The following is a 27,821-nucleotide window of genomic DNA, read 5'->3' on the forward strand; positions in this document are numbered from 1 at the left end:
CCCAGGCTCAAGTGATTCTCCCACCTAGCCTCCCAAGTAGCTTGGACTATAGGTGTGTGCCACCACACCTGGCTAGTTTTGTATTTTTAGTAGAGATGGGGTTTCTCCATCTTGCCCAGGCTGGTCTCGAACTCCTGGGCTCAAGTGATCTCTTTAAGTTGGGACTATAGGCATGAGCCACTGTGCCTGGCCTTGTGCAATGTTTTAAGCAATTCAGTGTGTGAAACAAAATTTTGACTGTGACCTGCCACACAGGGTCTGGTGGGGAATCACATTGGTGCTCAAAAATATTCAGATTCGGGGCATTTTGGATTTCTGATTAGGGATTGGTGACCTGCACTGAACCTGTCCCGTTAAATGATGAGCATACATGGGTGTAGTATAAAGGCTCGTTTTTACTTAAAAAAAAACTTTCAAGAGGAAAAATATGACAATCCTACAGCAATTCCCATTTTTTAAAAAGGCTATTTTTTAATAAAATGGTTTAAAGGGCTGCCCTGTAATCTTGCTTACGTTATTTAAATGCTGAGTAAGTCCTTCCCTTCTAAGATCACTCTGGTGATAAAGCATAAAGCTTCCTGCCCCAAATATAGGAAGTACAAAATCCTGCATTCCAGCCTGGTGATGGAGCGAGAACCCTCTCTGTCTGTCTGTCTGTCTCACACAAACACACACACACACACGCACACTGTATTAAGTTACCCTCATGTTATGTGTGTAAGGTATATAGGAAACGCAAATGCGTTTTGTGAGGCTCAGATTAGGAAGAGACTGTTGGTCTGACAAAACTGCCGCCAAGAAGGCTGCTGAGAGGCGGCTGCGTGGGGCAGAGGCGACTCCTCTCAGGCTCTTCCCTCACGGGGAAGGCGACATGGAGTTACCTTATCAATGTTAGCTCTCCTCATCATTACTGTTACCACTCAAACAGCTACTACCACATCGTTGCCCTCTGATGATGTTCACCTCTGCCCGTTTAAAAGTTTTCCAAACCAGGTAAATGTATCATGAATACCTACACTTACTGTAATGCCCCGTTATCCCTCCCCAGCCAGGAGCTGTATGACAAGGACGGGGGCAGCTTAGAATCAAAGACTGTTGCATTGAGTTCTGCCCAGGCTGGGTCTTTTTGCCTCAATCTTCTTCATCTAGTGTTAGTGATACTGAAATGACAACAGTAAATACACAACCTACTTTTTCAGGTCAGACCCTGCCAGAACTATGCCTAAGACTATCCAAAGCTTAGAGGAGTTTTGAATTTACCCAGATTCAGGGTCTGGCTTCCTGGGTTATGGAGTAAGTGCTCTCCACAGAAAGCCCAGCCCCAGGAAGTGAAACACCTCATTATCGATGAAGCTGCTACAGACACTCTCTTGATGCTGCAGCCCAAATGCTGGCTCCTGACAGCTATAGCAGAAGAAAGGATTTTCTGTTGTGGCTTTTAAAACAAAAAAATAGATCACAAAACAGAAACGCTGATTGTTGTTTCAGTTATCAGGAGCTTCAGACTACATACGAGAAAGGTCTTGTTTCAGCCAAATTGCACCTTACATGAACAGATAAATTGTGTGAGTTTGTTTGTTTTTTTGAAACTGCTGAGAGGCTACCGAGTTTAAATAGCCAAAGGATGCCAGCCAAGAGTGAAAGAACGCAAACTGGGGTGACATCACAAGGCCTTGTACCATCTTTGTTTGAAAAAGTGAGATTCAATTGTCTGCCACCCAAGTCAGCTTACATTTCAAACAGTAAACCACCTGAGACCAGGCACTACACAAAAGTGCGAGCTTATCTCTTCAGCCCAGGGTCTCAAGTGGTGTTTGTCCACGTCTTCGTCCACCTGTCTCAGCCCTTCTGACTTTCAGTTGCCTCAATTCCCATTCCTACTGACCCAATTGCTCTGTTCTGGTCATGTGGACACAAAGATCCTTGACGGAGGACTCTGGAGTGCCAGGTCCCACGGGGGCACATGAATCAGGAAAGAAGGGGCCCCTGCCTTAAGGCTCTCAGGTGTTCTGATGCCTGAGTCAGTCACTTTGCCATCTGTCTTAGCTGCTCGGGCTGGCGTAACAAAATATCACAGACTGGGTGGCTTCAACAACAGCCACCTTTTTCTCACAAATCTGAGGGCTGGGAAGTCCAAGACCGAGGGGCCAGCCTATTTGGTTTCTGGCAGGGCCCTCCTCCCAGCTTACATACAGACAGCCGCCTTCTCGTGTCCTCACATGGCAGGGAGAGGAGAGCGAGCTCCCTCCTGTCTCTTCTTCTAAGGAGAGACAGACAGAAACAACATCCCTAACTCAAGGGGACAGGTACTATACTCCAGGCATGCTTAGAGCGTGAAGGCTTCGGAAAGGATGGGAATGTGTTAGGTGGGAGAGGAAACCACATATTAGGAACAGTGATGAACGACATGGAGGCACGACCCTCTGCGAAAGTGATAAGGAGCCCAGTGTGAAGGAAGATGGGCTTGGAAAGACAGCACCGGATGGGAGGTGTCTCCGTCTGCTCTGGTTCTGAATTCTCCCGGCTGGGTCCCAACCTGGGCTGTCCCCATGCTGCAGTGGGCTAGTCCACGCTTTCAAGTCTGAAGGAAAGGTTTGGATAAACCCATGTTGGCAATATATACCCAGTATATACCCAGAGAAAGGAATGGCAGCTAGTAGAAAGGCACACAAGTCCTCAAGGGCGAGGACTGTTCTCCACACAGCAGCCACTTATTTTATTAAACAAAGGCCAAATCCTGTCCCTCCACTCCAGATCCTCCAATGGCTTCGTACCTCACTCAGGGTCAAAGCCAAGCTCTTTCCCGGGAATCCTGACCTTCGGACATGTGCACTTGCTATTCTCTCCGTCTGAACAGCCAGGAGGCGGCATGGATCCCTCCCCCATGTCCTTCAGGCCCTTCTTCCCCAGCAGACCTTATCTAAAACATTTCATGCCCCACCTTTCCTGCTTCGTTTTTAATGACTAAGGTTCTCACATTTTACTTATTGTTACCTGTCTCCCTCCAGGTTATAACATACGCCACATGAGGGTGAGGACTTCTGTCTATTTTGTCCAGTGCTGTATCACCAGCATCTTAAAGTGCACGACACATAGTATAAGGTGCTCAATATATACTTGCTCAATATGCAAAAAAAAAAAGAAAAAAAAAGGACAGTGTCTTCAGAGTCCTCCAGCTATCTGGAGCCAGGCAGAGAAATAAATGCACAAAGAACCATTTAAAGAGTGTGTAGGGCCAGGCATAGTGGCTCAGGCCTGTAATCCCAGCACTCTGAGATCACTAGAGGTGGGCAGATCACTCAAGGACAGGAGTTCAAGACCAGCCTGGGTAACATGGCTAATCCTCATCTCTACAAAAAATACAAAAACTAGTTGGGCATGATGGCGCGCACCTGTGTTCCCAGCTACTCTGGAGGCTGGGGTATGAGGTCACCTGAGACCCAGGAGGTCGAGCCTGCATGTCACAAGCTGAGATCGCACCACTACACTCTAACCCGAGCAACAGAGGGAGACCCTGTCCAAAACAAAATAAAACAACACAACAAAATACAACACAACAAAACAAAAACAATCCTCATAGTCCTAATAAGATGGGCACTGTCCTTGGCTGCCTTTTGCAGAGGAAGAACAGAAGCTCAGAGACATGAAAGAGTTTAGCTAAGATAAGTGACAGAGCCGGGATTTTTGTTTGTTTCATTTTAGATAGTTTTCTCGTTAAGCACGTGAAATACTTTTCACCTTTGAGAATTGCCGACTTCTTACACACGCTTTTGGAGAAAGAGCGAATCATTCATGTAATATAAACACAGTTACAGATTATTTTGCTGGACCTTTTATTTCTGGGGCTTATTTTTCCTAAGATAAATAATAGTTCCGGCTGGGCATGAAGGCTCATGCCTTTAATCCCAGCACTTTGGGAGGCTGAGGCGGGTGGATCACCTGAGGTCAGGAGTTCGAAACCAGCCTGATCAACATGGAGAAACCCTGTCTCTACTTTAAAAAAAAAAAAAAAAAAAAATTAGCTCGGCATAGTGGTGGGTGCCTGTAATCCCAGCTACTTGGGAGGCTGAGGCAGGAGAATTGCTTGAACCCGGGAGGCGGAGGTTGCAGTAAGCCGAGATTGCGCCACTGCACTCCAGCCTGAGCAACAAGAGTGAAACTCAGTCTCCAAAAAAAAAAATTAATAATAACAATAGTTCCTTCTTTCAAACCATTTTGACAATTTATTCGGAGGATCATAAATTTAAACTGAATGGAACAATTAATGTAATAAATGACACAATCATTCACAACTTTTGAGTATTCATAGTCTTGTTAATATTCTACCCTAAAAATATATTTTTAAAAACGGATAAATATACATATATACAGGACACATAATATTTTGATATAATCATATAACATGTAATCATCAAATAAGGATAATTAGGCTATTCATCACCTCAAATATGTATCATTTCTTTGAGTTGGCAACATTTCATGTCTAGTAGCTATTTTGAAATATACAATAAATTATTGTTAACTATAGTCATCCTACTGGGCTATCAAACACTAGAACTTACTCCTAACTGTATTTTTATCACCATTTAAGCATCTTCTCTTTAATCCCCCATTCCCCTCCAGCTGGGATTTTAAACCATTTCCAAAGTCCATGCTCTGACCTGCCCTGTCCTGACCTTAGGAACGCAGAAGGAAGGGCCAGTCATGAGGGCTACTCTCCCTGGGGAGACACCCATACCGGGTCTTGAAGGCCAGGAGCCTCTGCATGGGGGATGTGGCAAATGAGGGGGACAGCCGGCACAGGGGCCCACCTAGAGTGGACGATGTATCTTAGATCATTTCAATAATTACATGACCACCAGCAGCAGCTAATTGACTACCTACAACTTGCCAGGTACTGATATGAGGCCTTTAACATACTGAAACATCTCAATGACTCAAAGTACCATCATGACTCCCATTTTATGGTCAAGGAAACTAACAATAGAGAAGTTAAATATTTGCTCGTAAGCAGCAGAGCTGGGATTTGATTCTAGGCAGTTTGGCTCCAGGTTTGTCCTGTACATATACACTAGCGAGAAAAAAAAAAAAAAAAAAAGCCATCAAAACATACATGGCACATACATGCACACATGCAGCCCTCAAGGGCACGTGGCAGAAGCCCCCAGTTGGCTTCTCTGCGGCACGTCCCACAGTTCCTTTGGGTACAGTTGCATTCTGTACTCTCCCCATCCCCACCCCCTGTCCTGGATGTATTTGTTGCGAGGCTGTCTCCCAAAGGCCTCTGATCTAATGACAAGCATTTTCCCCTGAAGATGCTAGCATCAATTAGTGGTGAAACTTCAATCTGCCACGCAGAAAGCACTCTACTCATTTACCCAGGCAAATGAGCTGCGCTGGGGGGGGAAGGTCACAGCCTAAGTATTCTGGCAGAGGCTGTTTGATAGAGGGCTTCCATTTGCAGCTGAGGAGCCGAGGGTCACCTTTGACCTGCAAATGATGTAGACAAACTGATCCACAGCTGCAGGGCTCCACATTCACCCTGTAAAGGGACTGGCGTTAAGAGCCTGGCTCCGTGACTTGCTCCCGCTTCCTCTCCTTACAAACTGCCCACTGAGCTGAGCCTTTCATTTTGGAGTCTTGGTGAAGACTTGCCTCACTGCTAGGTGCTCTTGTTGCCACCTACTTATCTGTGCCACAAAGGCCAACATTTCATCAGAGAGCACTGCCCTACAATGATGCGGCAGGTAAAACCCATGGGGTCATCACGATGTGTGCTAACCACAATCTCAGTACAAAAACCACAGAGAGAGCCACAGTGAGGTAATGGAGGGCCAGCCAGGCCTCGGTAGATGGGAACGATCCAGCTGGGGCAAGAACGTGGTGACAGCTTTGGGGAACCCACACTCACCCTGCCAGAATCACTGCTTCAGCCCCGAAGATACAAAAACACACAGCCATAGGCTGTAGCACAGAGAGATCCCCTGACTGTCTCTGCCATCAGCCTCAGAGATTATTACCCCTTCAGGGACTGATACGTGCTTGGAGACATCATTTAAATCATTGTGTCCAACATGCTAAAATGAATTATTCAATACTGTCTCCCTTCTAGGTATACACACCAATGTAGGTACACACATACAAACACCAAAATTCATGTACCAGAATGTTCACAGCAGCACTATTCGTAACTCCCAAACTGGAAAGTACCCAAATGTCCAGGAAGAGTGGAAGAAAGAAATAAATTGTGGAACAGTCACATGATGGAAGTCTACACAGCAGAGAACGAACCATCTACAATCACACACAACCATGGATGAATGCATGGATTTAATTGTGTAGCTGAATCTCATATGAGTGAAAGAGGCCAGGTACAAAAATGTACACTTGGTATGATTTCATTTTTAAAATACAAAAGCAGGCAAAAGTATTCCATACCACCAGATGCAGAATAGTGCTGCAGGGTAAAATGATGGGGGCTTTTGCGGGGGGTCATCTTCTGTTTCCTGACCTGTGCAACCAGTGCCCTGATGGGTGTGCTTTTCTTAGTACATGTCACACTTCAGGGAGAGATTAAAAAACTGGCTACAGACACTGCCCAGTCTCATGCGTGACTGTTTTGGGGAAATGTCCCATTGGGATTTCCACCACCACAGCAAGTCAGTGACAGGAGCCACTGAAGTAATGGCTAACGTTGACCGAGTGATCACTATGTGCCAGGCAGTACTCTAAGAACATTACAAACAGGATTTAACTGTCAAAAACTCCCTTTGAAAGAACTCTTATTTTAATTTCCAATTTGAAGGAACAGAAAAATGGGGCTTAGACAGTTTAGGTGTCTTGCCTATGGTTGGCCAGCTACTTCTGCGTGGGAAAGGCAGGGTGTCAGCTGTGACTCCAAGGTTCGTAAGGATTTAACACCTGCCTAGGCTAGTGGAAAATAAGTTTATGGAGAAGTCACATTAGACCCCCCAACTCTTTTCTTTTTCACGGCACTGAATTTTGTTAAGTTCAGGCCACTTGTCTTATAAATGTATCATATTCTGGATTTGTCTGATTGCTTCTTCCTGATAAGATTTGGGTTAAATATTTTTGGCCAGGAGGCACAACACAATGCTGGGTTGAGCTGGTCGAGATGCTGAATGTGACTACTTTGGTAAGGGGGTAAAACCCAGATCTTTGCATTAAAAAGTTATGGTCCCCCTTTGTAACTAGTAACTAATGTGCCAGATGATATTCTGAAATTATATAAACAGCAAGTTTCTTCAAAACTGTTCCCCAATGACTTTTTTTAGGTTTTAAAAATCAACTTTATTGAGGTATGATTTATACACAGTAAACTGTATCTATTTAAAGTATACAATCTGATAATTTAGAAATACATAATATAGGAGGGAAATGATCACAATTAAAATATGGAATACTTCCACCACCCCCAAAAGTGTTCTATTGTCTCTTGCTATCCCAGCTTCCAGGCCACCACTGGTCGGCTTCACATTACTAGATTAGAGTGCATTTTCCAGAACTTTCTAGAAAGGGAACTGCAGTTCATTCACGGTCTTGTGTGTCTGGCTTCTATCACTCTCAGTAGCATAATTTTGAGATCCCACTGTTGTTACACACAGCGGTACTTATTCCTTTCAATGACTGAGTAGTATTCCATCAGATGGATGGACCTACTGGTCTGTTCACCTGCTGGTGAATGGACATTTGGGTGGTTTCTAGTTTGGGGCTCTCATGAACAAAGCTGCTAGAAACAGCTGAGTACAAGCCTTTGTGTGAACATATGTTTTCATTTTTATTTGGCAAATACCTAGAAATGGAATGATAAGTGTATGTTTAGCTTTTTTTTTTTCTTTCATCTAAGATAATGAGCCAGAACAAAGTTTGAGAGAGGCACATCTCACACATGAGCATGGAAACCCAACATGATATTATGCTATATAGTTTTTTGTCCACAGTTCCTGGTTCTTAACACCCATCGCCCTTGTTACAGTCTTTTATTATAACATTAGGCTGTTAGGTCCCAGAGGGCAGGAATCGGGAAACACAATCTCTCGCGTCCTCCTTTCACCTGCCACAAGATAGGACTCTATAATCTTCCCCCACCTTTCCAATTTTGAGTCTTAAGACTCTCCCCTGAAAGGGTCCCACTATATACCCTGGGGGAAGGAATGTGATGTCATAAAGCTTCCATAAAACGCAAGAGGACAGGGTTCAGAGAGCTTCCAGATAACTGAACACTGGAGGTTCCTGGAGAGTGGTGTGCCCAGAGAGGGTAAGGGAGCTCCACGATCTTCCCCTATACCTCACCCTACATGTCTCTTCATCTGTATCCCATGTAATATTCTTTATAATAAACCAGAAAACATAAGCAAATGCTTCCCTAAGTGCTGTGAGCTGCTACAGAAATTAACTGAACCCAAACAGGGGGTCATGGGAACCCCAGCTTGAAGCTGGTCAGTCAGAAGTTCCAGCGGCCTGCACTCGCAGCTGGTGTCTGAGAGTGTGGCGGGGAGTCTCGAGGACTGAGCCCCTAACCTGCGGGATCTGATACTCTCTCCAGGTAGATGGTACTGGAATTGAACTGGAGGCCACCCAACTGGTGTTTGCTGCCTGGTGTGTGGGGAAAGCACTCCACACATTTTGTCACAGAAGGCTACTGTGTTGGTGATTGCTGTGGTGGTGTGAGGGCAGAGGAAAAATGGGGTTGGAGCTTTTCCCTATACACCCCATCATCACACTTGTGAACTATAAAAGGATCTGTTTAACTTTTTAATAAACTGCCAAAGAGTTTTCCAAAGTGGCTCTGCCCTTTTACACTCCCTTCACCAGTGTGAGTATTCTAATTGCTCCATATCCTCACCAACACTGGGTCCTGTGTGTTATTTTACTCTCCAATGATTTTAAAATCTAATAACCTTCCCCGTCTGATGAATTATGCATTCATGTGATTATGTCTATCCTCCTCCACTCTCAGACACCATGGGAACAACCTGAGTTCAAAACAGTGCCTAAAATATCTAGGTGCTTAATTCATATAAACAGTCAATGAATACTCGTTTAATGAACAAAATCTGCCACCCACCCCCACAAAAAGATGCTAAGTGAATTAAGCTTAATGCTATTAGAGAGTTATCTGGACGTCTGTCTTCCTATAACCACGTAATCCTCTCTCTGGGATTTCCCCACTCAACCAGAGACAAGAGGTCAAATTTGACCTGATTGTGTGTCCATCAGGGAAGTGCCCCTGGAAGGCAAATAAAGGCACCACTTACATTACACAGTCTCCTAAGCACAGGCAATGATACCCCAAAGTGGGGCTGTGCAGGCCTTCCAGCAAAGGGCTTTTGAAAATAAATGTAAAGCTGGGCTTAGTAGCTCATGCCTGCAATCCCAGAGACTAGAGAGGCTGAGAGGGGACAACTGTTTCAGGTTCAGGAGTTAGGGACCAGCCTGGGCGACACAGCAAAACCCCAACTCAAAAACAAAAACAAAACAAAACCAAGCCAGGCGTGGTGGCACGGATCTGTAGTCCCAGCTACTTGGGAGGCTGAAGTGGGAGGATCGCTTGCACCCAGGAGTTCAAGGCTGCAGTGAGCTGTGACTGCACCACTGCACTGCAGCCTGGGTGACAGGGTAACCATGTCTCTGAAAAAAAAGTAAAAAATACAAAAAAATAGTAAGAAAAATAAAATATATGTGAACCTCAGCTATAATACTATGACAGGTAGGTGCTGCCCTGAGAGGCAGAGCCTGGGTTCTGTCACAAGATTTTATGCAGGACTCCTCTCAAGGTTTTATTTATTTATTTATTTACTTACTTACTTATTTAGAGACAGAGTCTTGCTCTGTCACTAGGCTGGAGTGCAGTGGCACGATCTTGGCTTACTGTAACCTCCGCCTCCTGGGTTCAAGTGATTCTCCTGCCTCAGCCTCCCAAGTAGCTGGAACTACAGGCGTGTGCCACCATGCCCAGCTAATTTATTTTATTTTACTTATTTATTATGTATTTTTGAGACAGAGTCTCACTATTTATTTATTTTTGAGACAGAGTCTTGCTCTGTTGCCAGGCTGGAGTGCAATGGTACAATTTCAGTTCACTACAACCTCCGCCCGCTGGGTTCAAGCAATTCTCATGCATCAGCCTCCCAACAATTCTCATGCCTCAGCCTCCCAAGTAGCTGAGATTACAGGCATGCACCACCACACCCAGCTAATTTTGTATTTTTAGTAGAGACACGGTTTTACCACATTGGCCAGGATGGTCTCGATCTCCTGACCTCGTGATCTGCCCATCTCGGCCTTCCAAAGTGCTGAGATTACAGGCGTGGGCAACTGCACCCAGCCAGCCCAGCTAATTTTTGTATTTTTAGTAGAGACAGGGTTTCACCATGTTGGCTAGGATGGTCTCAATCTCTTGACCTCATGATCTGCCTACGTCAGCCTCCCAGAGTGCTGGGATTACAGGTGCGAGCCACCGCACTCATTCCTTTCTCTCAAGATTTTATACAGGGAAGGGAATATCAATGCTGCCACCTTCTTTACTGCCAGACAAACCTTGAACTTTAGTGACACTGAGGTCCTCCCCACAGTCACAAAAGACTGAGATGTACCCTGACCCCTCCCAACGGCTAGATTCCTACCACACCCACGTTCTCAGAGCAAAACACCATCTCTTCAGGGATCACATAGGACGGAGTGCCCAGAGCCAGGCCTAGGTCCTATCAACGCTCGAGAAACGTGTATGCAACAGCAAGTGGGCTGAGAGAACACGAGGGCAAGCCACCTGGGCATTATGACTTTCAACGCCTGCCAGGGCTTCCCTGACTCCAGGCAGCTCTTCATTCCAGAGGGACTAACTGAAAGTCAGCTGCACTAACGAACCGTGGCCTGTCAGTTATTTACGTGGAATCGTCTGACTCCATCGTAGTTCAAGAGAGAAGACGAGTGCCTTGTGCCCCAGTGAAACGGCTTCTCCCTGGGCATGATTCCTTTTCTCAGCCCCTACAGCACCTGCTAGAGAGAAGGGTGGAGGGTGGGTCACCTCAGTAAGCAAACCACTTAAGAAAGGACTGGGGCCCAGGAAATCATTTCCTGACTGTTGTCCTGCCCCCTCTCACACTGCCAAAAGCAGAGGCTAAAAATCACAGAAACGGAATGAAGTTTGGCCTCCCACCTTATTCAAGGAAAGCATGTGTAGAGAATGCTGTTTAAATAGCTAAATTTAAATGGCTAGCAAGGGCAGCTGAGGAGAGGCTGGGGGCCCGGGAACACATGCAGCAGAGCCAAGGCCAGTGGGGCACCAGGATTCTGTCTCCAGGATGCTCAGACTGTCCCGGGTGGGCAGGCATGACAGACACTTGGAAGCTGCCTCGAGGTTTCCTCTGCTGTTGAATATCTTGAATCCTAGGGAGCCTTGACTCAAATCTGGCCCTGAGACCCAGGACTTAAAATCTCAGTCTTGTGACCACCATGAGCAGTAAAGACAGTGTACTTTACCCTGAGAAATTATTCTCAGGAGGACTGTGAGCCGGCTCTAAGAGTAACCTCTCACCCCATTCCAGAGAGGCACACTGAACTGAATAATTCTACTTCCTGCTACGCACTGGAGAGCTCAAATGAGCTTGGCCAATGTTCTCTGCCATTGGGAGCTGCACTGCTGCAGAAGGGAGCAGTAACTCCATCGCCTCAACCAATTTTCCACGGAGATGAAAACTGAAGGAAAAAAGCATTCAAGCTAGAAATATTAAGTCAGTCTGACTCGTAAGCTTCCCCCAACCCCCGCCTCCTTCCCACTCTCGGTGGAGGTCCCAGAGCAGCTGTGGCAGTGACATGCCCTCATCCAGCCTTTCCATGTAACTGGAGCTAAGAGAGTGAAAGTCTAATATCCTATTAGCACGGCGAGCACAGAGGCTGTCCCTGGGCTGGCCGCCTAAAAGGATCTGCAGATCAATCTAAAAGCTGTTCCACTCTCTGGCCATTTCTTGACCACGTTCTGATTTTCAGAAATATGAACAGGGTAAATGAACTGGTCAGAAAGCTCAGGAAAGAAGACAGGTGCAAGTCAGAAGCAATTTCCCTCCCAATGTTAGGAGCTAACCTACCAAGAGAAGTATAGGGAAGGAGTCTCAACAGAGCGCCCAGCTCGAAAACATCAGGAGCAGTTAACTCAAGGAAGAAAGTGACGATCCTTCTTCTTGTGTTTAGAGGGAGTTGGCTCTTCACTCACAAACTAAGGGGCTGGGAGATGCCAGTCACAGGAACCTGCCACATGTCACCTCTGTAAACAGGGCTTCTTTTCCCACACTTCCAGAGACCCTCCTCTCATACTAGTTCTTGCATCCTCTCCTCATATCAAAAACCAAAATGCGATTGGCCTGGAGGTGGAATTCAGATGTGCCACTCAAGGTGTAGGATGTTCAGCTAAAACAAACGACAAGCTGTGCAACAGCACAGAGATGATCTCATGCTCAGACCTTCCAGTGTTTTGGGGATGAGCATTATCAGCAAGCATAATACGTGTGTTAAGGAGATGCCTCTTGGGAGACTGGGATTGCAAAGGACTTTCATTTTCTGTCATAAATATCTATAATGATTAATTTGTTGTACAATGAGCAAGTACACTTTTTTTTTTTTTTTTTTTGAGACAGAGTCTTACTCTGTCGACCATGCTGGAGTGCAGTGGCATGATCTCAGGTCACAAAACCTCAACCTTCTAGGCGCAAATGATTGTCCCACCTCAGCCTCGGAGTAGCTAGGACTACAGGCATGGACCACCATGTGCAGCTAATTTTTGTATTTTTGGTAGAGACAGGGTTTCACCATGTTGCCTGGGTTGGTCTTAAACTCATGGGCTTGACTGCTACTCCTGCCTTGCCCTCCCAAAGTGCTGGGATTACAGGCATGAGCCACCACGCCCAGCCACATATTACTTTTGTAATCAGATAGAAAACATTTTGAGAGTGACGGCATGGTTCACGTCCCGATTTATCAATAGCTGTTCCACCCTCCTCTCCACGGCAAGGTTTTGGTCTTGCTCATTTTCTGCACTCCCGCTGGCTGAGCCCTGGCTGTGCAGACAGATGAGTGGGTAGCACCAAAGGCCCTGTGGCATAGATTTCTTTCCTACCCTCACCTCAGCAGTGCAAACTCGCAAGCCCCACCTTCCCAAGTGATGATGCAATGTTTTATTTTCCAGGACAAGCCTTAAAGTGCCAAGGTACAGGAAATGGACACAAAAGCAGGGCCACGGTGACGTCTGACTTTGGACTGCTTCAACCAGGCCTGACGAACAAGGCTAATTTTTGTATTTTTAGTAGAGGCGGGCTTTACCATGTTGGCCAGGCTGGTCTGGAACTGCTGACCTAAAGTGATCGCCCACCTCAGCCTCCCAAAGTGCTGGGATTACAGGTGTAAGCCACCACGCCTGGCCTCTTCTGCCTCATCTAAGAGGGCTATGTTAAAAAAATGTTGAATGCTAGCTTGCCTCATACTCTGAATTATGTAAAAATAAATATATGTGTATATGCAGAGAAACAAGACTGTAAGAAACATCTCACATCATTAACAGCACTTTTTACTAAGTAGCAGATCATGAATCTTTGAGATTCTCTTCATAGTTCTTGCCATTTGTCCAATTTCAACAATGAACCTGCTTTAATTTTATAAAAGAGAGAAAAAGTTTTCTTAGGAAATAAGGATACACAAAGACATCCCTCCAATACACACTAACCTCACGGATACCAGGTTTAATTTTTTTTTTTTTTTTTTTTTTGAGACAGAGTTTCGCTCTTGTTACCCAGGCTGGAGTGCAGTGGCGCGATCTCGGCTCACCGCAACCTCCGCCTCCTGGGCTCAGGCAATTCTCCTGCCTCAGCCTCCTGAGTAGCTGGGATTACAGGCACGCACCACCATGCCCAGCTAATTTTTTGTATTTTTAGTAGAGACGGGGTTTCACCATGTTGACCAGGATGGTCTCGATCTCTCGACTTCGTGATCCACCCGCCTCGGCCTCCCAAAGTGCTGGGATTACAGGCTTGAGCCACCGCGCCCGGCCTGGGTTTAATTTTTTTTCCGAAATTTCATAGAAGTACAAAACCAACAGGGGGAAATACATGGTCTTTTTTTTTTTTTTTGAGATGGAGTCTCACTCTGTCGTCCAGGCGGGAGTGCAGTGGCGTGATCTTGGCTCACCGAAACCTCTGTCCCCCGGATTTAAGTGATTCTCTTGCCTCAGCCTCCTGAGTAGCTGGGCTTACAGGTGCCTGCCACCACGCCCAACCAGTTTTTGTATTTTTAGTAGAAATGGGGTTTCACCATGTTGGCCAGGCTGGTCTCCAATTTGTGAGCCACGTGCCTGGCCTTTTTCCTTTTTTAAGAGATAGGTGCAGTGGCTTATGCTTATAATCCTAGCTCTCTGAGAGGCCGAGATGGGAGGACTGCTTAAGGCCAAGTGTTCAAGACCTGCCTGGGCAACAAAGTGAGACTTTGTCTCTACAAAAAAATACAAAAATTAGTTGGGCATGGTGCCATGTGCCTGTAGTCCCAATTATTCAAACAGCTTGAGGCCAGAGGGTGAGGCTGCAAGTCAGCTATCATTGCACCACTGCACTCCAGCGGCGGGCGTGATCACAGCCCACTTGCAGCCTTGAACCTTTGGCCTCAAGCAGTTCTCCCACCTCAGCCTCCAGGGTAGCCGGGATTACAGACACACGCCACCATGCCCAGCTAATTTACAATCATCAATTACTGTATATGCTGTATTGGGCTCTAGGGAGATAAGGAGAACAGAGAATCCTGTTTTTGGGAAGGTGAAATCTGGCTGAGAAGAACTGCCAGGGCAGTTAAATTCAAACTGCTATCAGGGGTAGGAGCCTCTTGAGGAATAAGTTCGAGAGGCAAAGAGGAGTGGGGGACAAATTTTAAACCATGTAAGAGACATGCCCTAAGGCAGAGAAATACTAAGAAATTCTGCTTGGTTCACATCCTTCTGATATATTGTTTGCATTCTTACAGAACTATTCTAAAATTAATGCTTGAAGCAATATAAAACTGAAAGAAAGGGGTGAAAGACAGAAAAGAAGGGAGGGAGAGAGAGGAAAAAACGGAGAGGGTGGGAAGGCAGGCAGGGGCCGGACGTGGTGGCTCATGCCTGTAATGCCAGCACTTTAGGAGGCCGAGGTGGGTGGATCACGAGGTCAGGAGATGAAGACCATCCTGGCTAACACGGTGAAACCTTGTCTCTTAAAAAAAAAAAAAAAAAAAAAAAAAAAAAAAAGGAAGGTAGGGGACAACGCACGGCAACAGTCCTGCTGTTCCTGAGACCAGGCAGGAGGGTTATGAGTGTGGCCTGCATCTGGTGAGCAGCAAGGAAGCAAGGATGGGTTTTCAGCAGATGAACAGTCATATCCACAGAATGGACTGAGAAGGTGGGTGATGGTGGGCAGCAGAGATGAAGTGGAGAGGACAGAGCAAAGACATGGCAAAGCAGAACCGACAGACTTGGGATTTCATCAGATGTGTCAGAGATGACCCTGAAGCTCCAAGTGTTCTGGGACAGGCTGGACAGTGTTGCAGTCTAACAGAGCTTTAAGAGAAGCAGCAGCTTGATGATGGCTGCTGGAGGACTGGGGGCGCATGGAAGAGGTCTTTGTGGCTGAAAGGATTCACAAGTACAACAGCAAGGGGAAGTATCACTTCATCACTGGATGTAAAAAAGGTATCATGCTGAGTGGGAAGTTTAAGAGCTGGAGAAGCAAGGTTAGGTCAGGCCCACGGCTGCGCTCAGTTAGAGGGCATGTGGGGAACAGTCCAGCACTTGCTGCTAGTGCAGTGAATGGCTCAGGGAGACCACTGAAAGGCTCCCCTTGGGAAGGGCAAGCCCTGCCCGACAAGAGAGTGCTAACTAATAAGTACAGGAAAAATGAGCAAGTTAGAGGAACTATAGTGATCACTGTCGTGAAATCAATGGATGCTCAAAACTTGAGGGTGGAAGTACTAGGAGAAACCTGCTACTTAGAGAGTCTGAAAGCATCTCCCCACAATAAAATGTATTAATTACAAAGGGGAAATGAGTAACTTCACAGTGGAAAAGCCTGGCAGATACCAGATTTACCAAGTGATCAAAGAGAACAGCTCCAGGGATGGCACACATCAACATCACAAGCCTCCAGACGGCATACACTGAGAAGGACACAGCATTGGTGTCCTGCGGCGTCTGCCAGAAGGGCAAATCCAAAAACTGATCACAAAAACAAAGCCAAAGCCCGGCGCGGTGGCTCATGCCTGTAATCCCAGCACTTTGGAAGGCCAAGGCATGTGGATTGCTTGAGCTCAGGAGTTCAAGACCAGCCTGGGCAACATGGAACCCCCATCTCTACTAAAAATATAAAAAAATAATTTAAAAAAAAAAGGGAAAACAAAGCCAAACTGAGGAATACCCTACAAAAGAACTGATCTGTGTTCTTTAAAACTCTCAAGGTCATGAAAAACTGATGAACCCAACTGTTCCAGATGAACCCAACTGACTAAAGAAATTTGACCACCAAATGAAACACGTGGTCCTGGACCAAAACAGTGTTTTGTCTATTGCTATAAAGGACATTAGTGGGAAAACTGATGAAATGAAAATGTCTGTAGATTAGATTTCAGACAGATTAGTACTAGATAAATGTTGATTTCCTAATTTTGATAAATGCACAGTGGTTCTACAAGAAAATGTTTTTGGAAAATACCCACTGAAGTATTTGAAAGTAAAGGTACAGGCTGGGTGTGGTGGCTCACACCTGTAATCCCAGCACTTTGGGAGGCTAAGGTGGGTGGACCACTTGAGGTTAGGAGCTCAAGACCAGACTAGTCAACATGGTGAACCCCGTCTCTACTAAAAATACAAAAAAAATTTAGCCAGGTGTGGTGGTGCATGCCTGTGGTAGTGCACACCTCAGAAGGCTGAGGTGGGAAGACTGCTTGAACCTGGGAGGCAGAGGTTGCAGTGAGTTGAGATTGTGCCACTGCACTCCAGCCTGGGTGACAGAGTGAGACTCTGCCTAATAAATAAATAAATGTATGTATGTATGTATGTATGTATGTATGTATGTAAAGGTGCATATCATACTTGCAACTTTCAACCATTTTACAGAGAGAGATGAAGAAAGAAATTAATATAAAACCAGTGTCAAAAAGACGGACACTGAAGCCGGGCGCGGTGGCTCAAGCCTGTAATCTCAGCACTTTGGGAGGCCGAGGCGGGTGGATCATGAGGTCAAGAGATCGAGACCATCCTGGTCAACATGGTGAAACCCCATCTCTACTAAAAGTTACAAAAAAAATTAGCTGGGCATGGTGGCACATGCCTGTAATCCCAGCTACTCAGGAGGCTGAGGCAGGAGAATTGCCTGAACCCAGGAGGCGGAGGTTGCGGTGAGCCGAGATCGCGCCATTGCACTCCAGCCTGGGTAACAAGAGCGAAACTCCGTCTCAAAAAAAAAAAAAAAAAGACGGACACTGAAGCCAGGCATGGTAGCTCAGGCCTGTAATCCCAGAACTTTAGGAGGCCAAGGTAGGAGGATCATTTAAAGCCAGGGTTTTGAGACTAGCCTGGGCAATAAATGAGACCCTTGTGTCTACAGCAGGAAAAAAAAAGAAAAAAAAAAAAAAAAGATGGACACTGAGAAACGGCTTTGGGTACAGAATGGACTAAACAAAGCTGTAGATTGGTAATGGATTATGCAAAGTGCTTACTGAGATTCAAGCCTGGGGTGCCACAGAGAAAACCTAGGAAATAACTATAAAGTCTTTGGTGAGCTTCAACTTAAAAGCTATCTTCAGCTGGGCATGGTGGCTTATGTCTGTAATCCCAGCACTTTGGGAGGCCAAGGCAAACAGATCATCTGAGGTCAGGAGTTCAAGACCAGCCTGGCCAAGATGGTGAAACCCCGTCTGTACTAAAAATACAAAAATTAGCCGGGTGCGGTGGCAGGCACCTGTAATCCCAACTACTAGGAAGGCTGAGGTGGGAGAATCACTTCAACCTGTGAGGGAGAGGTTGCAGTGAGCCGAGATCACCCCACTGCACCCTAGCCTGGGCAACAGAATGAGACTCTAACTCAAAAAAAAAAAAAAAAAAAAAAAAAAAGAATAAAGCTATCTTCCCTGATTTGCAATATCCTAAGTAAATATGAAATATGAACAATGTCACTCAGCTTCACACAACGCTGGTGAAATTATCAGCAGAGCCCAGTAGGCTGTCCACACCACATGATACTTAACACCATTGTGGATAACATCAGTTAGAAAGAACACATGGCAAGGCTGTCATCCCTACCTCAGTTTCAAATTAATTTAAGCTTGTGTTCCTGAGCCCAATTCCTAATGCTCAAGAACCCACCTTAGCGAAACAGGAAGGCCAAAGGGACATGAAATCTCTAAATGAATAAAGCAAACAGTTTCAACACAAGTAAAACTTAATTATTTCAAGAGCAATGCAAAAAACTTTCCAAGACAGTCTACCTTTGCAATAGCATCAAGTTGTCAGAAGAGCTACAGAACCGTTAGATATCCCAAGCATCCTGATCATTTTCTTACCTCAGAAAAAAATCCCATCAATACATGAGCCTCAGGCGCCTGATCAATGCTGAGGGCTGTACTCATTTTACTGAACCAAAATGTATTATGTATCCACCGTAGTAGCGAGGACACAATGATAGCAAAACCCTCAAGGAGCTCGCAGACCTGCAGGGAGCACAGGCGGGCAGGCAACTGACAGAGTGCTGATGCTTTGGTGGGTGACAGAGCACAGAGAAAACACCCAAGTAGCCACCGCTGCCACCTTGAGTGTAGAACGGCTCCTTTGTAGGCCAAGGCCTAAGAAATGCCCCACAACCGCCTCAAAACTGCACACAAATGGAGAATCCACACATCTGACAGCTGTCGTGACTGCTCAGCTCCTTCTCCAAGAGCATCTCACACTCAACAACTGATTCCAGAATTTCCAGATGGCTTGGCCCTCCGGTAAGCATCCTGCAGACAGTGAAAGGTATAAACTGCTATGAGGTAACACTCTTACCTGTGGCTTCAATGTACTCAATACATCTTTCAATAAAAATGGGGATCGGCTTCTCTGGAGTCACGACAGTTGTTAAGGGTACTCCAAAATAGTTACTCTCCCAGGTTGCCTTTGTGATGGATGGCCGGGGTTTGGGCTTTGGTTTCTGTCCAGGAAAGAGAAAAGGAAGCACAAAAACAAAGTGAGTATCAACATGTAACTGAAACATCAGTAAGGGTTCCAGAGGGGAAGCAGTGATATAAAAACTGCTAGAAAGATTTCCAGGAGGAGGAGAAAGACTTGCTTGGCACGTCTCACTAATTTTCTATCTTCTGGCCTCCGAATATCACATAAGATGCCAGAAAGCCGCCACATAGTCACACCTTGAATATGAGACCACATTATTAGAACAAAGATGTTTATAAGAAGCAGGCCATGTTTATGTAATAAAATAACAATACGATGACTATCTACATCCTCTACCAGGGATGCACTGGAGTAAACAGGAAGTTTTCCAAACACCCTACAAGGATAATAGACGATTCATACTCAAAGATGGCTAAAATCTTTTAAAGAGATGAAATGGAAAACAGATAATTTCCTGTCTCTAGAAAAGAGCTCAGGCATTCTGCTAGGGCTGATAGCCCCAAATGAGAATGTCTTTCGATACATTAGCTTGGGGTTAATTCTCAGTTGTGTCCACATTAGGAAAAAGCAAAGTCAACTAACAGGACAAAGTATTTTTTTGCCTATTTTTTCCCCAGTCACCTTCTTCAAGAAGTACTAGCAGCAGCAGCAGCAGCAGCAGCAACCACTTGTGAACTTACTATGTACAGAGTAAGTTCCAGATATTATTATTATTATTATTATTTTCATCATTTTGATACAGGATCTCCCTGTGTTGCTCAGGCTGGAGAGCAGTGGCGTGGCCACAGCTCACTGCAGCCTCAACCTCCCGGGCTCAAGCGATCTTCCCACCTCAGCCTCCCAAAGCTGGGACCAAAGGCATGCACTCAGGCTAATTTTTAAATTTTTTTGGAGACATGGGGGTCTCATATTGCCCAGCCTGCCAAATACTATTTCTTTTAAACCTAATGCCTAAATGACACAACTACTAAGTGACAGCACTCGGATTCAAATCCGGGAAGGTCTTTCTCCAAAGCCTACGCTCGTTAACATGATTAACACTGAAATCCTCTGCTTCAAAAGGATTCAATCTTTTTATTTTGAACCTTAAATAGAGAAAAATTACTCTAAACAAATGGTAAATTTCCTAAAGCCAAAGAAATACACTTGAAATTTTGGCCTTTTGTTAAAATACCCACTAAAAAGGGAAAAGTAACCAAACAGGATCAAGGTAAATTAGACCCAGATGTATCTCCAGCAATTCAGTTTCATTTTCAAGTTGATGAAACCAATTTAGAAAAGCAGATTTACTTAGAAGTGTGCACAGCCCATAAACCTAAAGTGTTTAGGGATTTTACATAAAACCCACTGAAGGAAACAACGAGCTGCCAGGCCACAGGCCACCTATTCCCTCTCCTTCTCCTGCCCATCCTGCTAGTACCCCTTTACACTGAAAAAAAATCACTTCCTGTTTAGTCTGAGATTCTTTGTGAACTTCCTGTGTCAACAAGTAGCAAGAAAAAAAAAAGATCAGAATAAAATGTACACAAGGAAAGAGCAAGACCATTCCATTTCTGGGCTGCTGGGTGACGTTACTTCAAATGACCACCCAAAGGCAATGACAATCCAATCTTCATTCAGCCTGCTACCTGACTCAGTATGGAGAATGTTATAATGTGAATGGATTCTGGGATTCCCGGGACGAACCATGCACTCCATAAAGCCTGTCCCCACCCACTGTGAGATACCCACTCCTCATAAAGTGGTAGCATAGCCTCCCAGGTTTGGGGGAATGGCTGCTGCTTGCTCCCCTTATAGACTGAAGCAAACAGGCTCTGACTTCAGACTTTTTACCAAAGAAGTAAGGAAAAGCCAATTAATGATGTATGATACATCTTTACAGGAAATATTTTAACCAGTCTATACTGTCTCTCTACTACTTATATGAAGTATAACATAAAGAATTTAAGGTCGGGTGCAGTGGCTAATGCCTATAATCTTAGCACTTTGGGAGGATGAGGTGGGTAGATCGCTTGAGCTCAGGAGTTTGAGACCAGCCTGGGCAATATGGTGAAACCCCATCTCTACAAAAAAATATAAAAACAATTAGCTTGGTGCGGCAGTGTGCGCCTATAGTCCCAGCTACCTGGGGAGCTGACGTAGGAGGATCACCTGAGCCCAGGAGGTCGAGGCTGTAGTGAACTGAGATCATGCCACTGCACTCCAGCCTGGGTGACAAAATGAGACCCTGTCTCAAAATAATAAATAAGAGGGCTGGCCAGGCTCAGTGGCTCATGTCTGAAATTCCAGCATTTTAGGAGGCCGAGGAGGGTGGATCACCTGAGGTCGGGAGTCAGAGACCAGCCTGGCCAACATGGTGAAACTGTCTCTACAAAACCAGAAAAATTAGTTGGGCATGATGGCGGGTGCCTGTAATCCCAGCTACTAGGGAGGCTGAGGCGGGGAGAATCTCTTGAGCCCAGCAGGTGGAAGTTGCAGTGAGCCAAGATTGCACCACTGCACTCCAGCCTAGGCGACAGAGCAAGACTCCATCTCGAGAAAACAAAACAAAACAAAACAAAAAAAACGCTCAGTGCCTCTATTTCACACACTGTTGCAACCAGGTAACAAGGATTCAAGCAAAGCTCCCCCCATTAAAAGATTTCTTAATTTTTTTTACTTAAAAGTTTAAAAGGTTAAAAGTCGAAAAGTTTTTATATTTAGAGTTTAAAAGGTTAGCTGTATAATCTGAATAACTGAAGAGCATCTGTACTTAAATCACATTCATCCATCTTCTGTCATTCAAGTTTTTAACAACCTCAAATCCTGCAGGATATGCCTATCAAAACTAACAGCACCGTTCTTCAACAAAACCAAGGCTTCCAAATAAACTGCTGTGACGGAATAAAAACGGAACTGAAAGGAAGCTGCAAGGAAGCTATTCCTAATCATTTTAAAGCCTTCTAATCACGGTTCTAGTAAACAGACCACAAAGTTTAATCCCTATTTCCCCACCCTCTCAACCCTAGGAGCAAGATGATGCTGGTGTCCTCTAACAATCTAACTTAGCCAGGAAATTTAGCCTCCATCAACTGAATACTTTCTACGTACTAGACCCTAGCATAAGTTCTTTTTTAGATAGGGTCTCACTCTGTCACCCAGGGTGCACTAGCGCCATCATAGCTCCCTGCAAACCTTGGCCTCCTGGGCTCAAGGGACCCTCGTGCCTCAGACTCCCAAAGTGCTGAGATTACAGATAAGCCACTGCACCCAGTCAGCATAAATTCTTTACAAGCATTCCAGATTCACAAAAGATTTGTGGCTGTTAAGAACTCCATTTTAGTTGCCAGGCGCGGTGGCTCACGCCTGTAATCCCAGCCCTTTGGGAGGCCGAGGCGGGTGGATCACAAGGTCAAGAGATCGAGACCATCCTGGTCAACATGGTGAAACCCCGCCTCTACTAAAAGTACAAAAAATTAGCTGGGCATGGTGGCACGTGCCTGTAATCCCAGCTACTCAGGAGGCTGAGCCAGGAGAATTGCCTGAACCCAGGAGGCGGAGGTTGCGGTGAGCCGAGATAGCGCCATTGCACTCCAGCCTGGGTAACAAGAGCGAAACTCCGTCTCAAAAAAAAAAAAAAAAAAAAGAACTCCATTTTATAGAAGCAACTCCTAGAAAGTCAGGAACTTGACCAAGTTACATCTGTATGACTGCAAAACCTGTGCTTTTAACCATCACAGCTTATAATCTAGTGAAAATTCTTGGTAAGGAAAGAATAAATAAATGGATGACCGAATAGGTGAATAAAAGCATACTAGCCGGGCTCGGTTGTAATCCCAGCATTTTGGGAGGCTGAGGTGGGTAGATCGCTTAAAGTGTCTGAGACCAGCCTGGCCAATATGGTGAAACCCGTCTCTACAAAACATACAAAAAAATTTATCTCGGTATGGTGACACATGCCTGTAGTCCCAGCAACTCAGGAGGCTACAGTGGGAGGATTGCTTGAGCCCGGGAGGTAGAGGCTGCAGTGAACCAGCACTCCAGCTCCCGCCTGGGTGACAGCGGGAGACCCAGTCTCAAAAAAAAAAAAAAAAAAAAAAAAAAAAGGCACAATGATCAATGATTATCTGGAGGACTTCTAAAAGTCATAAAGATCCACTCACATAAAATACCAGGGAACTTTAAGTTGGCAAAGGAAAGAATGGGGCACTCTGATAGCTATTTTCAAATAGCTATAGAGCTACCTATTGACTATGGAGCAGGCTTCTTTTGTATGGCTCCAAAGGGTCACGTTGGGAGCGATAAGAGAGACGGAAGGCTGAGACAACTGCCCCCATCTCTTTCACCTCAAAGAGTCCAAGATTTAGTTCAACCCTTCCATTTACAACAGCGGATGTGGAGGGTAAGCTTTTGTAGCAGCACCCCACCTCCTTGCTGAATGACATGGATTCAATCTCACTCCCTCTTTTTAAAGACTTAAACGACCTCTGGTTTACAGAATTTCAAAATACCTCCTTGAGAAAACTGAAAACTCCCTAGGGTGTCACAAAATTGGAGCTCTTGCAAAACTAATTCTAAACCTTCCTAGTAAGGAAATCAGAGTTTGGGGTACATGCCAAGAGCTGAGCCAGACTGCTGATAGAACGAACACTTCAGGCATCTGAAGGGTTACTGGGCATATTTCTGACGGGAATGCCATTCTCCTGAGATGGAAGCCTGCCAGATGTCTCATGCCTCCAGTCAGACGTGTGTCACTCTTTAGGGAGTTATTGGGTGCACTTTCAGCAGCAGGTACTTGAAGAGGAGAAAGTGACACCACCCAACATCTATCTTCTTCTGGAGGCACTTACTTATTAGCAGGCCAAACGGGGAAAAAAGCACCCAGCCAGAGGAAGTTGATTCTTGAGAACAATCTCCACATGTGTGCCTCTAAGTTTATTTATTTATTTTTTTACTGAGATGGAGTCTCACTCTGTTGCCCAGGCTGGAATGCAGTGGAGCAATCTTGGCTCACTGCAAGCTCCGCCTCCCAGGTTCAAGCGATTCCCCTGCCTCAGCCTCCCAAGTAGCTGGGATTATAAGTGTAAGCCACCATGCCCGGCTAATTTTTGTATTTTTAGTGAAGACGGGGTTTCCTCATGTTGGCCGAGCTCGTCTCGAACTCCTGTGATCCACCTGCCTTGGCCTCCCAAAGTTCTAGGACAGGCGTCCCCAAACTTTTTACACAGGGGGCCAGTTCACTGTCCCTCAGACCGTTGGAGGGCTGCCACATACTGTGCTCCTCTCACTGACCACCAATAAAAGAGGTGCTCCTTCCTGAATTGCGGCGGGGGGCCGGATAAACGGCCTCAGGGGGCCGCATGCGGCCCGCGGGCCGTAGTTTGGGGACGCCTGTTCTAGGATTATACGTGTGAGCCACCATACCTGGCCACCTCTAAGTTTAGAATCCAACTGGGTCAAAAATGGAATAGAGATTCCTTAGGAGTAGCTAGGCATGGTGGTAGCCACTCTGCACAATTATCCAAAACCACATAATCACTCTGCAAGGTAAGGGTTATTTAGACTCATTTCACAGTTGAGAAAACAGAGACTCACGGAGATTCACACCCAGCGCTTAGTGTGCTGTGATCTGTGAACGCCAAAGCCCCATGCTCTTTCCCCTGCATGATCAATTTCCTCCACGATGAAATGCCACTGCCATACACCAAGGACTGGGCCAGCCTGAAAACACCTTCCCCTTGGCCTTTTAGATGAATTTTAAAAAATAAACATAGTCCATTGCTTTGTACCTCACGGTTTCCTTAAAAACGCATCCGATTTTTGGTCTTGATGCTAACCGTGGCAAAGTTTATAAATAATAGTTTATGCCAGTGGTGCACTGGGGAGAAATGGTGCCTGGAAACGACCTCTGGTCCCTCAGCTTTTCAGACACAAGGGCATAAAGAGGAAACTCCCAACTGTGGCAGAGTAGGAAGCTACGTCTGTCACTGCCTCTGCTCCTCACTGGGCCGTAAGCCCACTCCACAGGCCCTGTCCAAGTCCACTGGGGCAAGAAAAAGAGTAGAATGGAGGCCAAGGGATAGGTAAGAGCCAAGAGAAGGGCTTTCTATCAGCTGCGAAGATGGTTGGGTTCCAGGGCCTGATGTGCAGTGGGCCCTCAACACATTTGCTGAACACAGTTTCCAATAATGTACTGGGCAATTGTTCTTTTCTATTTTTGTCAAATTTAGCTGAGAGGCAGACCGTCTCTGTGGTACAGATTCTCTTTTTTCCTTATACTGTGCTGTTCATGCTAGTGTGTGAGGAGGTGAGGCTCAGAAGGCCTTGTTCATACTTTGGCAGTACTGTATCATGAGCCTTTTAAAAACCACCAGATGAAGTCCTAATTCCCTCTGTAGATCCTGAATGAGGTATGGTCATTCACGTACACAAATAACAAAGATTCTACTGGGTTAAGTTCCTAGAAGGCAAGTCTTGGCTTTTTTTTTTTTTTTTTTTTAATGAATTTATGAATTACCTCAAGGCTACATAACAAACTAGCAGCAGAGCTAATACTAGGACCATAGTTGTCTCCTGCCCTCAATGAACTTCCAATCTATTTGGTAACAGAAGACATATCCACAAGAAACAAAGCTGATCTAGGTACCACATGAACAAGTACCAGCTACGCAACCATGGAAAAAGGTAGTGACCTGACTAACAGCACATGGGCAGTCCCCATAGCTCCAAAGGAGAGGTCAGCTACCCTTTTCGGATAAAGAATATTCTATCTTCTGTGGGAACAGCAGGGAGAGCTACTTACTGACCCTACACTGTCAACTTCAAATATTCTCTTTTGGTCTCCATAAACAATCTTACATATATGAAGTTACTTAACCAGATTTTAGGGTCAGAAAATATGGTTACTAGAGTTGTACCATCTAGTATAGCCTTTTAAACCTTTTAAATGCTTGGTGACATATCTAATAAAGGAAATAAAAAACAGAACCCAGCTGGTTGGATTCACTGCTTTTTTTTTTTTTTTTTTTTTTAAGTGCCTGGACACCAGGCCTAGAGATTCTGATTTAATTGGACTGAAAGCAGAGTCGGGTGGTGGGGAACTTGGCATCAGTATTGGGTTTTTTGGTTGTTTTTTTGAGACAGTGTCTCACTATGTTGCCCAGGCTGGAGTGCAGTGGTGTAATCACGGCTCACTGCAGCCTCAACTTCCCTGGGCTCAGTTGAATTCTCCACCTCAGCCTCCCAAGCACCTGGAACTACAGGCATGCACCACCATGCCTGACTAATTTTTTATAGAGACAGGGTTTTTCCATGTTCTCCAAGCTAGTTTCAAACTCCTGGGCTCAAGCAATCTGCCAAACTCGGCCTCCCAAAGTACTAGGATTACAGGCGTGAGCCACCATGTCTGGCCTTTTTTAAAGCAGTTAACACCAGCCAGATGCAGTGGCTCGTGCCTGTAATCCCAATACTTTGGGCGGCCCAGGCAGGAGGACTGCTTAAGGCCAAGAGTTTTGTGTCTAGCCTGGGAACATAGCGAGAGCCCACCTTCAAAGAATTTTTGAAAAAAATGTTTTATGTGAAAAAAGAAAATGAGTAATGGGGTAACACCATATACAGAATGTCATGTGGAACAGAGACTGTGTCATCTGAATGAGGATGAGAGTGAAATCAATACACAGAGTCCCAGAGGGTCACACTCATGTCTTGCCAAGTGGTGTGGTGGCATACTGTGGACTAACTATAACTAGTAGAGTCTCAGAAAATCGGGAAGATTCCGTAAGTGGCATTACTGCAGCTGTTCCCCAAACCACTTTCTTGCGTTCAGTATTCAACAGCGTGCCTTTCTGATTGGCAATTATTCCCTCCTATTTCCAAAAGAGTTTCAAAAGGATTTTTTCAATTAAGTTATTTGCTTATGCTCCAAATGTATTCTTGGTTAACCAGTGCTCCCCCTCCTGGCTTGGAAAAATTCAACGCCCAAGTTTAAGAGAAAACCTGAGTATTCTCGTTGGTAAAATCTATTATTAAAGCACAAATGCTTAGCTATGGTCTCCTTCAAGCCGGCAGTTAATACTGTGACTCAAGTCATTCGCCATCTTGGAGCATCTTTATTTAGAGATGAACAGGAAGTAGAACAAAGTCCTGGCCTTCCTGACATCCCTAATCCTCTTAAATAATGGGCAAAGAAACGGAGGCATGTCATCCGATTGCAGGACCTAACTAAATCCAGACCATAGCTTTTTTTTTTTTTTTTTTTTTTTTTGAGACAGTCTCCTTCTGTTGTCCAGGCTAGAATGCAGTGGTGCAATCTCGGCTCACTGCAACCTCTGCCTCCCGGGTTCAAGTGATTCTCCTGCCTCAGCCTCCCCAGTAGGTAGGATTATAGGTGCCTGCCACCACACCTGGCTAATTCTTGTATTTTTTTGTAGAGACGGGGTTTCGCCATTTTGGCTAGGCTGGTCTCGAACTCCTGACCTTAAGTGATCTGCCTGCCTTGACCTCTCAAAGTGCTAGGATTATAGGTGTGAGCCACCATGCCCAGCTTAGACAATAGCATTTTGCTTATAAAGGTGTGAAAGTCTGGTGACCGTGGGTCCACCCCCGAGCAGACAATTCATGGCCAGTGTGACTGGGAGACAAACAGTGAGGA

At 45.4% G+C, this 27,821-nt stretch overlaps 1 protein-coding gene across 2 annotated transcripts in view; it reads right to left on the minus strand.

Moving 5' to 3' along the window:
* Positions 1-27,821, minus strand: part of ARHGAP35 (Rho GTPase activating protein 35) — a 144,164-nt gene that overhangs the window by 48,429 nt on the left and 67,914 nt on the right. For both annotated transcript variants that reach the window (XM_039465872.2, XM_039465871.2), the window contains one exon: positions 19,067-19,211. In XM_039465872.2, the coding sequence (XP_039321806.1) occupies positions 19,067-19,211 (145 nt within the window). The remainder of the gene's footprint in view (positions 1-19,066; positions 19,212-27,821) is intronic.

The sequence above is a fragment of the Saimiri boliviensis genome, chromosome 14 (genome assembly GCF_048565385.1).
Source record: "Saimiri boliviensis isolate mSaiBol1 chromosome 14, mSaiBol1.pri, whole genome shotgun sequence".
Lineage (NCBI taxonomy): Eukaryota > Metazoa > Chordata > Mammalia > Primates > Cebidae > Saimiri > Saimiri boliviensis.